This window comes from Sebastes fasciatus, chromosome 13 (assembly GCF_043250625.1).
Source record: "Sebastes fasciatus isolate fSebFas1 chromosome 13, fSebFas1.pri, whole genome shotgun sequence".
Classification (NCBI taxonomy): Eukaryota; Metazoa; Chordata; class Actinopteri; order Perciformes; family Sebastidae; genus Sebastes; species Sebastes fasciatus.
Genome location: NC_133807.1, coordinates 27,037,093 through 27,049,424, shown reverse-complemented (window position 1 = coordinate 27,049,424; position 12,332 = coordinate 27,037,093). Strand labels below are relative to the sequence as shown.

Here is a 12,332-nt window from a genome sequence, read left to right as displayed (position 1 = left end):
GCTGCGGCCCGGTGTGGTGCTAGACCGGACTGGACCAAACTGTGGGAGAGAGGCATGGGCAGAGGAGTGTATCGAAAGGGTGTACACACTTAAAGTTTACATGGTTAGTAGCTTGTAATTTATGCATATTTCCTATTAATTACAAAATAAGAGCCCTAGTAAAAACATTAGATAAGAAGAGTTTATCCTGTTGAGATAAATCATTTCCAAAGGAATCATAAAACTCTCAACAACTAGATATGATTTACAAGACAACCTCTTCACCTGTACTCGCCCAGCCTCCCACAGTCCCTGTCTTGCATGGGCGCCCCCCCCTCCACTCAGCTCCACTCCGGCCCAGCACCGTCCACGCATCTCTGCAACAATCTCCTGGGACGCCCCGCCTCGTCCCAGACATTCTTGCACGGGAGGAGGTCACCTCTCTCTCTCTCTCTCTCTCTTTTTTCGGGAGTGACAGGATCTGACATGACCGTGAAAAACCCAATCACAACCGACTCAATCAACTCCGTCAGCTGTGTGATTCTGTGCCATCGCGTCTTGTGTTTTTTTCTGTTTGTCTGCTTTTTTGTCGCAACACAAGTCGAGATGTGGCGAGGGGGCTCTCGAGCGTGTGTCGATGTAGATTAGAACAAGCATAGACTGAAGTGTTTGACCAATCATGTGATATGATGGGATATCATATAACAGTGCTACCTCTGTTATATGATAATACGCGTGTGTTCTACGTGTCTGTATATAAACATCCTCTATCCTGGTAGATGGGTTTCACAAAGCAGCTTTTTTACTAACACTGGTGGTGGGATAGCGTAGTCTAGACAAGGTCTTTATGCCATGTCCAGACTCACTGGACACTGCCCCTATATGACTGAGAAGTTACTTAACAAACAGGAAATTCAAGTCTGAGATGCCTGTAGAGAAGCCGAGCATAGCTCCAGGCGCTGCTGAGCTTCCTGCCCCCTCTGTTGGTTGGCATCCCATCGTCCTAGAGTGAGAGTGCCATCTGCTACTTTGATCAGGTTTCCCCTCGCAGGAAGTATGGGTGACAAAAGGGGGTCAGAGGTCAGCCACAGATCAGCGGGCGCAAGAGTTAACCAGAGAGCCCCCACTGGGCGTGAAAGACAGCTTAATCCTCCCTTACTCTCCACATTCAGCCCCTCGTATTAAGTCACTGGAGTGCTTTCCACATTTATATAACCATCTTATAGTTACTAAGCTCAGTTAGTGCAAAGTGCATATATCTGTATGCAGTCTATCGATCCTTTCCACGCTCATTCCTCTGAGTCAGCAACTAAGGATAGAGAAACAGGGCCAAGTGAGTTTCCAGACATTTCTGGAGACATGTAGCTTTATTGTGTAGCATCTTCACATCCACTTCAATTAGCCTTATTATGGTATTTATCAACTATTTGAGATAAATCTGTTAAGTAGAGTTGTTCCAATACCAGTATCAGACACGCCAGTCTATGCACCGATCCAATACCATCATTTATTAACCCAGAAAAAAATCAACTTGTTTAACCGGAAATCAATTCCGCAAGTTCAGGTATTGGAATCGGGAAGGAAAAAATGGTATCGGAACATCTCTACTGTTAAGTGTCCATTTAGGTGTGAAAATAGCTAAAAGTATTTACATTAACATGTAAAAGGGGGAAAGGAATAAGTAGTTATAAAGTCAGAGAGCTGAAGGCTTTGCAGTTGTGGTGATGGTGAGCTCATGGTGGATTAGGGGAGAGTGGCGGGATGTTATGGGTAAAAGGAGTCCTGTGGAGCCGTCATCTGTCTGTCTGCCCATACATCTGTCTGCCTGTCTGCTGCTCGACCCGGTGCTTCGGTGCTCGTCTCTCTCTCTCTCTCTCTCTTTTCTCCTGCTGATCCTCTCTGACGCTGGCTGTTTGCTCCACAACAGGGGGACGAGTCAAAACCTGGAAGAGGAGGTGGTTCATCCTCACAGACAACTGTCTGTACTACTTTGAGTACACCACAGTGAGTGCAGAATCACTCTCTCAGTCACAGTGAATAATCTGTTCTCTGTCGTTCCCCCGTGTGCAGCGCTACGTCACTCACATATTTTATGTTTGTCCAGGACAAAGAGCCCAGAGGAATCATCCCGCTGGAGAACCTGAGCATCAAGGAGGTGGAGGATAAGAAGCCTGTAAGTATAGCTCCCTCTAGTGGTTCCTCCTGTGATTACAGTCAGGACTGGGATTTAGATTTTACTACAACTAAGGCTGCAAATAACGATTAATAAGATAATTAATCTTTTGATTATTTTCTTGATTAATTGATTAGTTTTTGGTCTATAAAATGTCAGAAAATGGTGAGAAATGTCGATCAGTGTTTCCTAAAACCCCAAGATGACGTCCTCAAATGTCTTGTTTTGTTCACAACTCAAAGATATCCACTTTACTGTCATAGAGGAGTAAAGAAAAGAGAAAATATTCACATTTAAGAAGCTGAAAATATTACTCAAACCGTTTAATAAATTATCAAAATAGTTGGGGATTAATTTAATAGTTGATAACTAATCGATTAATCGTGGCAACTCAAACTACAACCAAAATAAATAAATAAATTACTCGATAAATGTCATTAAATGTAGCAAAAATAATATTAAAAATAGATGTAGCCATTAATTCGTTGATGAAAGGTGGTGTGTACCCTGCACCTCTTTGACATTTGAGGACGAACTACAAAATCAATCAAACTGGTTTATTCAATAAATATAAGGGCTGTCCTCGACCAAAGAAGTTCTTAGTCGATTAAGACTCATACGATTTAGTCGACTAATCAATTAGTTGATCTATCAAAGGATCTGTATATATACATATACAGTATACTGTATATAGAAAACCCTTTTACTGGCAGTTACGTCCTCACAACATTATATGACGCAGTATATAAACAATATGCCATAAAGAGGGATTTCTAAATCTATACATGTGGAACTGTACATGAGCTAATAGTTTATAGCATTTATTTTTTTTATAAATAGTTATTTTTGTCTGTAAGCATTATACTTTTTTATAATTTCTGACCTCCATCCTCTTCACTTCTGCAGAACTGCTTTGAGCTTTTCATACCTGACAACAAGGACCAGGTGATAAAAGCGTGCAAGACTGAGACTGACGGACGCGTCGTCGAGGGCAACCACACCTTCTACCGTATCTCTGCCCCCACCGCTGAGGAGAAAGAGCAATGGATGGACAGCATCAAGTAAATGTTTTCTTCCTTCACTTGTTGAAGGCATAGTATGATACAGGGCATGTTTGTAACCTGCATGTAAGGCTCATAGACACTCCTGTTTAGGGCTTTACCAGACAGCTCAAAGCTTCGAAGCTTCATTCATAACGTTGGCATTCAAATTCTAAATTAACATTTGAATGCTGTGCATATTTATTTATTTTTTTTGCATGTATTTATCCTGTTGAAACCTGGTATTTGTGCTCAGTTGCAGATCAAAACTAGGCTGAAATAATATTATAAGTATTATACTATTTGTAGAATTACTTTCCACTCGTGGCTGCGTAGGATTGTTTCCGATTCATGTGATCTAAACATTTCAAATAACTCCAGAGCGTTGTGAAGTCAAAGTGTATTGAGAAAAAAAGATAGATATATTCATTTCCAAAAATCACAACTTGTTTTTATCTGACGAAATATTCAGCTTCAATCCATATATCCTGGCATTTAGCCTTTCAAAAACAACATTTTCACTGGGGTTAAAAAAACTGTTTTCTCTCCCGTCTTGCAACAACTTGAATCAGCCCGTATTTGTTTGCATTTCGGCAACTTGGCAACATTAAAATTATGCCAAACCGTTCCCGTCTGCACCTAATTTACCCATGGATATGCAGACGACTATCTGGAGAACTGGATTTCTAAAAACGTGATTCTCCTGACAAGTTCTGGAGTCATACGGAGCGATTTATTTCTATGATTTCCAAGTGGATTTATGGACATTTTATGTGCGATGGACATCTGAGATAATGATGTCCTCAGAAAGTGTAAGTCTGAATCTAAAAGTGTGTTTCATTTGTGTGTTCAGATTTGAGGTGAGTTATGGGCTAATTTACCACACAATTGAGTGTTTTTAATGTTTTTTCACCTGTATTTTTTCAGCTAGAGCTGATTGGTTTAAACCAATTTTCACTTTGATTTTATGACACCTCACTTCCACAATGTTAGAGCTCAGTCTAGACGATTTTACGGTTGCAGAGCGTAGAGAGAATTATGTGGGATTAAAGCACAAGTGCTGATTATGCTGAGCAGTTCCTCCTAAGTGCGTAAAAAAACCTCAATGAATGGTTAATCAGTAGTCAGGTATTGCAGATGTTGATCCTAATCACACTCGTAAATGAAAAAATGAGCACTACTTAGATGCAAATGCACCTGCATTTCCACATGCATGTCCAACATTACAGTATAAGTGCAGCAATTTGCACACTTATGTTATTATGCCTCTCTCGCTGACATTTCCCTCTGCGTCTGTGTCCACAGAGCCGCCATCAGCAGGGACCCCTTTTACGAGATGCTGGCAGCCAGGAAGAAGAAGGTGTCGTCCATGAAGAGGCACTAGAGCTGCTCAGCGCTCCAGATGTTGCACTTGAACAGAGCAGGGGAGGGGTCCGGGTGTCTGCTCGCCCCGTCTGGGTCGGTGCAGAGGCCGCGGTCGAGAGACCTCTCCAGGGGATTTTCTCTAGGATATAAACTAGGTTTGGCTTTGGGACTCTACTGGCCAGAAAAACAGGAAGCATGCTGGGGTTTCTAGATAAGAGTCAGGGCCAAAGTGTCCTCTAACCTCCTGTCTCTCTTTCTCTCTCAGCTTTGTGTGTGCTCTCTTGTCTATGAGGCCAAAAGGAAATCTTGCTGTGTAACGCGGCGAAATCCTCTTCGAAGATGCTTTAAAACAAATCCCATATACATTGCACACGTACACAACATGCATACACTCATGCAGCCCCCCCGTAGCACACATCGATTAAACTCAGCAGGTCTGACCAAGTGTGGCACTCCAACCAAAATACTCCTCGCTCTCTGAAAGAAAAGACCTTTTCTGATGTGCTTTAATATGTTCGGGTGATATTTTTACAGCTTTAAATGTCAAATCCTCTTCAGGCTCTTTTGTTTGTTTGCTTTTGTAAAAAAAAAAACTGAAACTGCAAGGTAGGGCGGGTGTGGGAGGGAGGGAATGATTTGCCAACTGTTAGTGATTTTATAGTTAAAAAGAAAAGGAAAAAAAAAAGTTGCCACTCAGGAGATTGTTACTGAAACTTTCCATGTCGGCGTTGACATGGATCCCTGTTCACAACACGACACTTTCAGAGGAACGAAAAGCCTCATCTGTGTCCCAGACTGAACTGTTTTTTTGTAAATGTGTGGGGACGAACCGCTGCAGATGTCTGGACGAAGTCTCAGTGTTGGATCTCGCTGTTCATTTCCTGAAGGTCCTGGAGATGCATCCTGGGGATTAGTGTCTTTGTAAAGTGTTCATCACTCTGGGCTTCTGTTTGAGGTCTGGAAACTAGAACTGGTGGCCCCTTTCTTATTTTCTTTTTTTCCCACATCATTTTGTCACCACTTTCTCTTCCCTAATTTCCTCGTTTTACATAGTTACATTACTGCTGCACAGTGCCTGGCGCTCTAGATGAAATGTTACGAGATAAGCTGCTGGTTAACGACAGTAATTCAAAGTTTTCTTCTCCTAGTTGAACCACATTTAATTCGGTTTCCTACCTTTTAATATGCTTTTTCTTTGTACCTATTTAATGGTAAAAACAAATCATTTCCAGCCGTCAGCACGACCTCATAGATCTCCGTACAATACTGTACGCTTCAGGTTGTTTATGTAATAAAGACATTATATATGACATATTGTTGTAGAGGCTTTAAAGCGGCACAAATTCACGTTGAAGCTCTGCCTGGAGAAGAATGGGTTGTCCCCGTCTCAGGATCCAAAGTGTGATGTGAAACAATACAAAGGAAGGAATGAGGAATGTACTGTGGTGAACCAAAAGACGGAGGTCAGGATGGCTGATTGGTCAGCGACATTTGTCAAAAACTGCATCGAGGTACAATTTTTTTGCAAACGCAGTCCGAGTTGTGAATCAAGCGGTCGTCTTTTCTACTCTCGTCTACAGTCGTCTCATCTGTGCCTGCTGGTGGTTTATCCTCACACTCCCTGCCTCCTCCTCTGTTTCCTCTCTCCGCTCCTCTCTGCACCGCACTAATCCTAGAGACATAAGGACAAAAATGCAAAACAATCATAATTCTAGACAGTATTGGTTTATTTATCAAAGTTGTACATACTTAAATGTATAGTGGGTATTCATTTTGTTTCTTATTAGTTGTGCCATTTTTCTTTTTGGTATCGATAATGTTTGATTTGAGGTTTGTATCATTGCCATTTAATCAAGCTGAAATAAAGACAAATTTGTCGCAACGCTGGCTGTGAATGTCTTTTACAGCAGTGATTCTTAAAGTGGGGTCAGTGGCACTCTGTCAGGGTGTCTGCAAAATAATTTGCTAGAAATTACAAAACTGTGTTGTATCATTAATAAATTAATATCTACTGATGTGGACGATTTGCGGCAATAAAACAAGCATATTGTGTCCATTACAACCACCCATGTTAGCTTTGGGTAAATAGAAACTCTGATATGATTGTGACACACAGCAATAAGTTAATTATTTTGAAGTTGAAGCACTTAAAGTCAGCTTTAGACTGGTAGGTTTAAAGATCTGGATTTATTGGTACTATGTTTTGTCGTGCTACTGTTAATTTTTCGAAAGCTTTTAAGATCAATTACTTGAAAAGTACAAATGCTGTCGTGTTGAGTCCAAATGTATAAGTGATATTAACATGATTCAAATTGAAATGTTTCTGTTGATTACTATGAAACTGGTATTTAGTTTCATAGTGATTTAGGTTGAAAAGTTTTAGTATATAAATAGTACCAATGACATCAAAGAGTATAAATGGTACTAAGCGCATGCTTGATCAGTAGTAAAGTATGTCCAGCAGGTGGCAGTATGTGATAAGCACTGTAGAGGCATTCTGCTGCAGAGACGTCTAACTACTGCAGCAAACAGGGAAGTTTAATGTGTGTTTTTCCTCCTTGCTTCCTATTAATTACAGCTGAATTACAGTCCGGCCAAATCAATCCCAAATGAAATGTTTTAAGAGGGGCCAACCTGCTGTCTGCCCATTAATATTGAACACTGCTTCCGCTGGAGGGCGGCCTTGAAGTTGAATCATTCCCTCTGTTTTGACAAAACTCAAGGTGGAAGAAGTATTCAGATCTTTTACTTCAGTTAAAGTAGTGATACCACAGTGTAGAAATACTCTGTTACAAGTAAAAGTCCTGCATTTAAAATGTTATTTAAGTAAAAATACAAAAGTATTAGCATCACTTAATGTAAACTTAATGTACCAAAAGTAACAGTACCCATTGTGCAGAATATTGTGATCCCTTTTGGATCAATAAAGTTGTATCTGAATAAATCAATAATAATAATCTTAATTTATTAGTTGATTATAATTTGTATTAATAATCTGAATCAGCAAAGTAACTAAAGTTACCTGATAAATGTGGTGGAGTTAAAAGTACAATATTTCCCTCTGAGATGTAGTGGAGTAGAAGCATAGAATAGCATGAATTGGAAATACTCAAGTAAAGTACAAGTATCTCAAACACGCACTTGTACTTAGTTACTTTCCACCGCTGCATAGTTTACATTACTCCAACCACATGTACCCTCTATAAAACTAAATCTCCTGTTACTGTTCCAACCCAGCCTTTATTTACAGCTTCATAACATTTCATATCTTTTCACAACCTTCGCTTTTAAAGTATTTATGGCACAGATGTCGGCGCGGCAGGGAAAGGTCGATATTTACAAGTGAATATGTATCATATTAAATGATGCCTGGAAAAGCGATCAATAGAAATGACTTTTTCTCAATGGAACGGGGCACGCAGGAAACCAGCTGAAAGCTACGCATGCTCATGCATGTTTGGATTTTGGTTAGTGTACACTGGGCTCAGATATTATGGGTGATATTAAATGACTTTATGAAAGATAAATTATCATTGTGGAGATGCTGTCATCCTGCACTATACCGTGGAAAAGAGTAAATGCCTCATGAGACACAAAAACACTCATTGTTTTGACATTACAATATGAATGAAGGGTTGACAACCAGGTTGCAGAAGCTGTGAAACTGTGACTCAAATGTTTTCATTCTTACTTTTCATTTCTACGAAACGATGAGCAGTCTGCACAAATTTGCTGACGAACGCACAGCTGCTTTCCTGCATCTTAAATGTGTGACTTGCAGACGGAGGAGGCTGCCTTTCAAAGCAGTTTGGGTAAACATTTCTGCTTTAAACGCACTTTGTAGGCACACAAATCAGCTTCCATCCCCGTTGAACATGCACAGTAAATGCTAGGTTGCACTGACATATACATTGTAGAGCTGCAGAGGCCTGTGGGTAAAGCTGAGCAGGTAGTAAGTACAGTGATAAAGTCAAAACCTACAACAGTTCTGTTCCACTCAAGTCGAGACGTGTTTATCTGAGCAGAGAGAATTGCTTTCACAAGCCTTTTGATCTGTGAAAGATTAAAATAATATTTTTCTTCCCAGCAAAACCAAATTATGCCCCAAATTCAGGGCTAAATGAATAGGTGCTTATTCTCCTCTGGGCCGTAGCCTGCAGTGTTTATAGTATGAGTACAAATTCTGAAACAATTTGTTCCAGATGTGCGTTGAAAAGACATAATAGCAAAGCAAAATTCCTGCTGTGCATGTGTGCATTCTGATATTAAATGTTTTGACGGATTGGAGATTGTACTCATTTTAGCAGTCAAACTATATTTTTTGCACCGCTGCTGTAAAACAGGACGTTTTTTTTTTTTAGAATTACAGAGCAGGGGCCAAGGAGGTGACCGTGACTGATGGGAAATGAGAGGCATGTTGCCACGGCGAGAAAAAAGAAAAACAGTGAAAAAAAAGTTTGAGAATGTGGCGGTGGTGGTGAGGCAGCAGCAGCAGGGAAGTCTTTGTTTTTGTGCTGTTCTTCACTTCTCGTATTTCTCTCTGCAGAGTAGATAGGCAAGCACATGAAAAGACGGTGTACTTGTACTTCTTTTTTGTGAGGTTTGTGAGGTTCGTGAGAAGGGGAATGTGATATACTGTACAGTTGGAGGGGGAGGTTTCAGCAGTCCTGACCCAGAATGAGTTGACAATAGGAGGAGGGTGCACGTACTGTACAGTAAGACGATCCCTGGAACAAACTGTCCCAAAGAGGTTGCATGTGTTATTTATTTGGGCCATTTATTTACCTGGAATCCCCGTTAGTTACTACCATGGTAGAAACTACTCTTCCTGGGTATCCTACTAAGGCACTACATCACAATGTTAAAATAAATATGTAATTAAAATCCAAACAAAAGAAAAACAAAAAAACTAATAATGACAATCATAACAACAAAATAACCACAAGTCAAAAAAGAATAAAAAAACAAACTACAAGAAACAATAAGTCAACAACAATAAAACAATAATAACAAAAAATTACAATAATTCAGAAATGTAACAAAAAAAGTACAAAAAACACAAAATTTAACAAAAATTAAACTACTGACAATAATAACAAGAAATGACAACATTTACAAACATTTTACAAAAAAAGGCAAAATACAAAAAACACTAAAATTAACAAAAATTAAACTACTGACAATAATAACAACAAATGACAACAATTCCAATTTTTTTTACAAAAAACAAACAAGTAAACTACAAAAAAACACTAAAGTCATCAACAATTAAACTACTAATGACAATAACAACAAAACAACAAGTACCCACAGCTTAAAAACATTCGATACGGCTCAAAAACAACAGCAGCACCGTTAAAAACAGCGTATACAGTTGCCGAAATATAAATTAACCAAGAAAATTCCTCATTAATGATCATAAAGTCAGATATTATGTATGAAAACGTGTCATATTTGGAGAGGGGCTGGTGTTCTGTGCTATCAGGTATTTCTTTAAACTCTTTAAAAACTTGTTAAATGTGTAATGTGTGATGGCAAACCATTTGATATTTGCATTCCTGTGAACACAACAGTGTGTCGCCTTGCATTAGTTTTTGAAACATGAAGTAAAAAACAACCTCTTGATGCATGCCTAATATTAAAGTTATTGTCATTATTGCTAAAGCTCAAAAAAAGAGATATTATAAAGCTGAGTACCTGACCTCAGTGCACCGAGACACCCCAGACCACACCGCTCAGTCATGTTGTCATGTCGGGCCTTCTCGGTGAATTCACTTCTGTGTGGTTATGCTGATGAAGGGGGGAAAGGCCCGGGCCTACAGCAGCCCTCATAGGCCGGGCGGCGGGATCCTCCGTCTCCTCCAGTAAGTGGAGACATGTGAGACCAGTCAGGCTCCAATTAGGCCCAGACTGTTTCCCAGAAGCGCTGGAGGCCTCCCCCTGCCTCCCAGCCCACCGCGGCGGGAGAAGGGTGCACCCCACGGTGTCCGGACCTGACCTCAGCTGGCATGAGAAGGGCCCTTTTCTCGTACGAGGCTTCATGCAGGCAAAGAATGTTACACACAGACTGGCGTGTGCACACATTGTCACGCAAACGTAATGCAACACAGCCACGGTGGAGGTTTGCAAACCAGTTCACACAGCTGCAGAAAATTTACTCCGACAGGTTTCTCGGTTTTCAGTTTTGCATACAATTACCAAGTTAATTTAAGAAGAGCGACGCTTTGAAGTTGACATTATAAGATTACACGCTGCCAATCATTGTTCTAAGACAATAAGAAGCTGTCAAGGCCGATTCATAAAACAGAGAATCCCGTCATTAACACTACCATCATGTTTATACGAATACAAAAAAGCTCTGCACACAGACTGACTGGAGCCTGCAGCTGCAGCTCATCTTCAAACATCTTTTGAGATGCTGCAGTGTTTTAAGGTGCACGCACACTTCAGGTGCTGTGTTGACAGGCGCATTGTTGCTTTACTGGAAGAATAAATCCTGCTCAAATCACTTCAGGAATCTCCTGCGCTGCCGAGAGACACTGAATTCATCCTCTGGGCAGGATTTCTGAGAAAGGGAGTTAAAAAAACAACCACAACAAAGTCTCTCCCTCCTTCCCCCCTTCCACTATCTCTCTCTACAGCTCTCTGCCTCACACACACTCATGCAAGCACCATGTTTACAGTATATCACAGCATCTTGGGCCAGCTGAGAGTGAGGTTATTATAGCACTGATAGTGAAAAAGGCAGTAAAACTTTGGCTTGGTGCTCAGTGTAGCGAGCGAGTAAAACACTGCTGGGACTCGGGATATATAATTTACTGATTTGGTTCAAAGTATTTTGCCACAAACATGCAGTTGTGTAAGTTTGAAAATCGCTCCGCATACAAAATCTTGCAAAACATCTAATTAAAACTAGCTGGAGCAGAAAAGAAAACGAAGATCTACGGCCTCACTTTGTTTTTATTTTGAATTATGTGACTGAATCTCACATCTCGACATTTAAAGAGGACTTATGATGCTTATTTTCAGTTGCATACTTGTATTTTAGAACATGTTTACATGCTTTAATGTTCAAAACACGCTTCATTTTTAGCTATGCTGCTGCACCTCTGTTCACCCTCTGTCGGAAACGCTGTTTGAGCTCCTCCCCCCCCCCAAAAAAGCCTACTCTGTTGTGATTGGTCAACCAAACCAAACTCTTCGGACTCTGCTCCAGCTCCGCTCTAACTAGCTTTGTTTGAGGGCGTGCCAAACTAGCCGCAAATTACACAGCTTTGTTGAATACTTGATTCTGATTGGTCAATCACGGCGTTTTACGGTCTGTTATTTTTTTTATAGCAGACTGTTGCTATGTATAACAGACCATTGCTATCGGCGATGTTCTAATATCGGACTCTGGCGGACCGTTCTTGTGTCAGATTATTGATTTCTTAAGTAAGTAGCCGTGTAATAAGCGGGATAATGTACAGCTAGCAGATCATTGTTGTGAAAGAAACCACAATTGTGTGTTATTTGAAAACAATGACCGGCTCGCTGTACATTATCCCTTCCATGTTACTTGGTGACATCACCGCGTTACGGAAGAAAAGACGGGACTTAATTGTAAGGTGTTTCAGGCAGTTCAGGAGAAGTGTTTCTGTGGGGGTCGAGTAACTCTCTTTGGCGTGGACTTTCTAACTTTGCAGACCTTTTTACATGCACAAAAATATTATATAACACACTTAAGGAAAGGGAAAAAGCACATAAGCATAATAGGTCCTCTTTAAAATGGTGAT

General features: G+C 40.4%; 1 protein-coding gene across 4 annotated transcripts in view; it reads left to right on the top strand.

The window, feature by feature from the left end:
* Nucleotides 1-5,115, top strand: part of cyth1a (cytohesin 1a) — a 51,281-nt gene extending 46,166 nt beyond the window's left edge. For 2 of the 4 annotated variants that reach the window (XM_074656590.1, XM_074656591.1), the window contains exons 10-13: nt 1,905-1,983; nt 2,084-2,152; nt 3,059-3,213; nt 4,498-5,115. In XM_074656590.1, the coding sequence (XP_074512691.1) occupies nt 1,905-1,983; nt 2,084-2,152; nt 3,059-3,213; nt 4,498-4,576 (382 nt within the window). In that variant the 3' untranslated portion in view covers nt 4,577-5,115. The remainder of the gene's footprint in view (nt 1-1,904; nt 1,984-2,083; nt 2,153-3,058; nt 3,214-4,497) is intronic. The other 2 variants (XM_074656588.1, XM_074656589.1) reach the window with 1 other exon arrangement.
* Nucleotides 5,116-12,332: the final 7,217 nt, after the last annotated feature.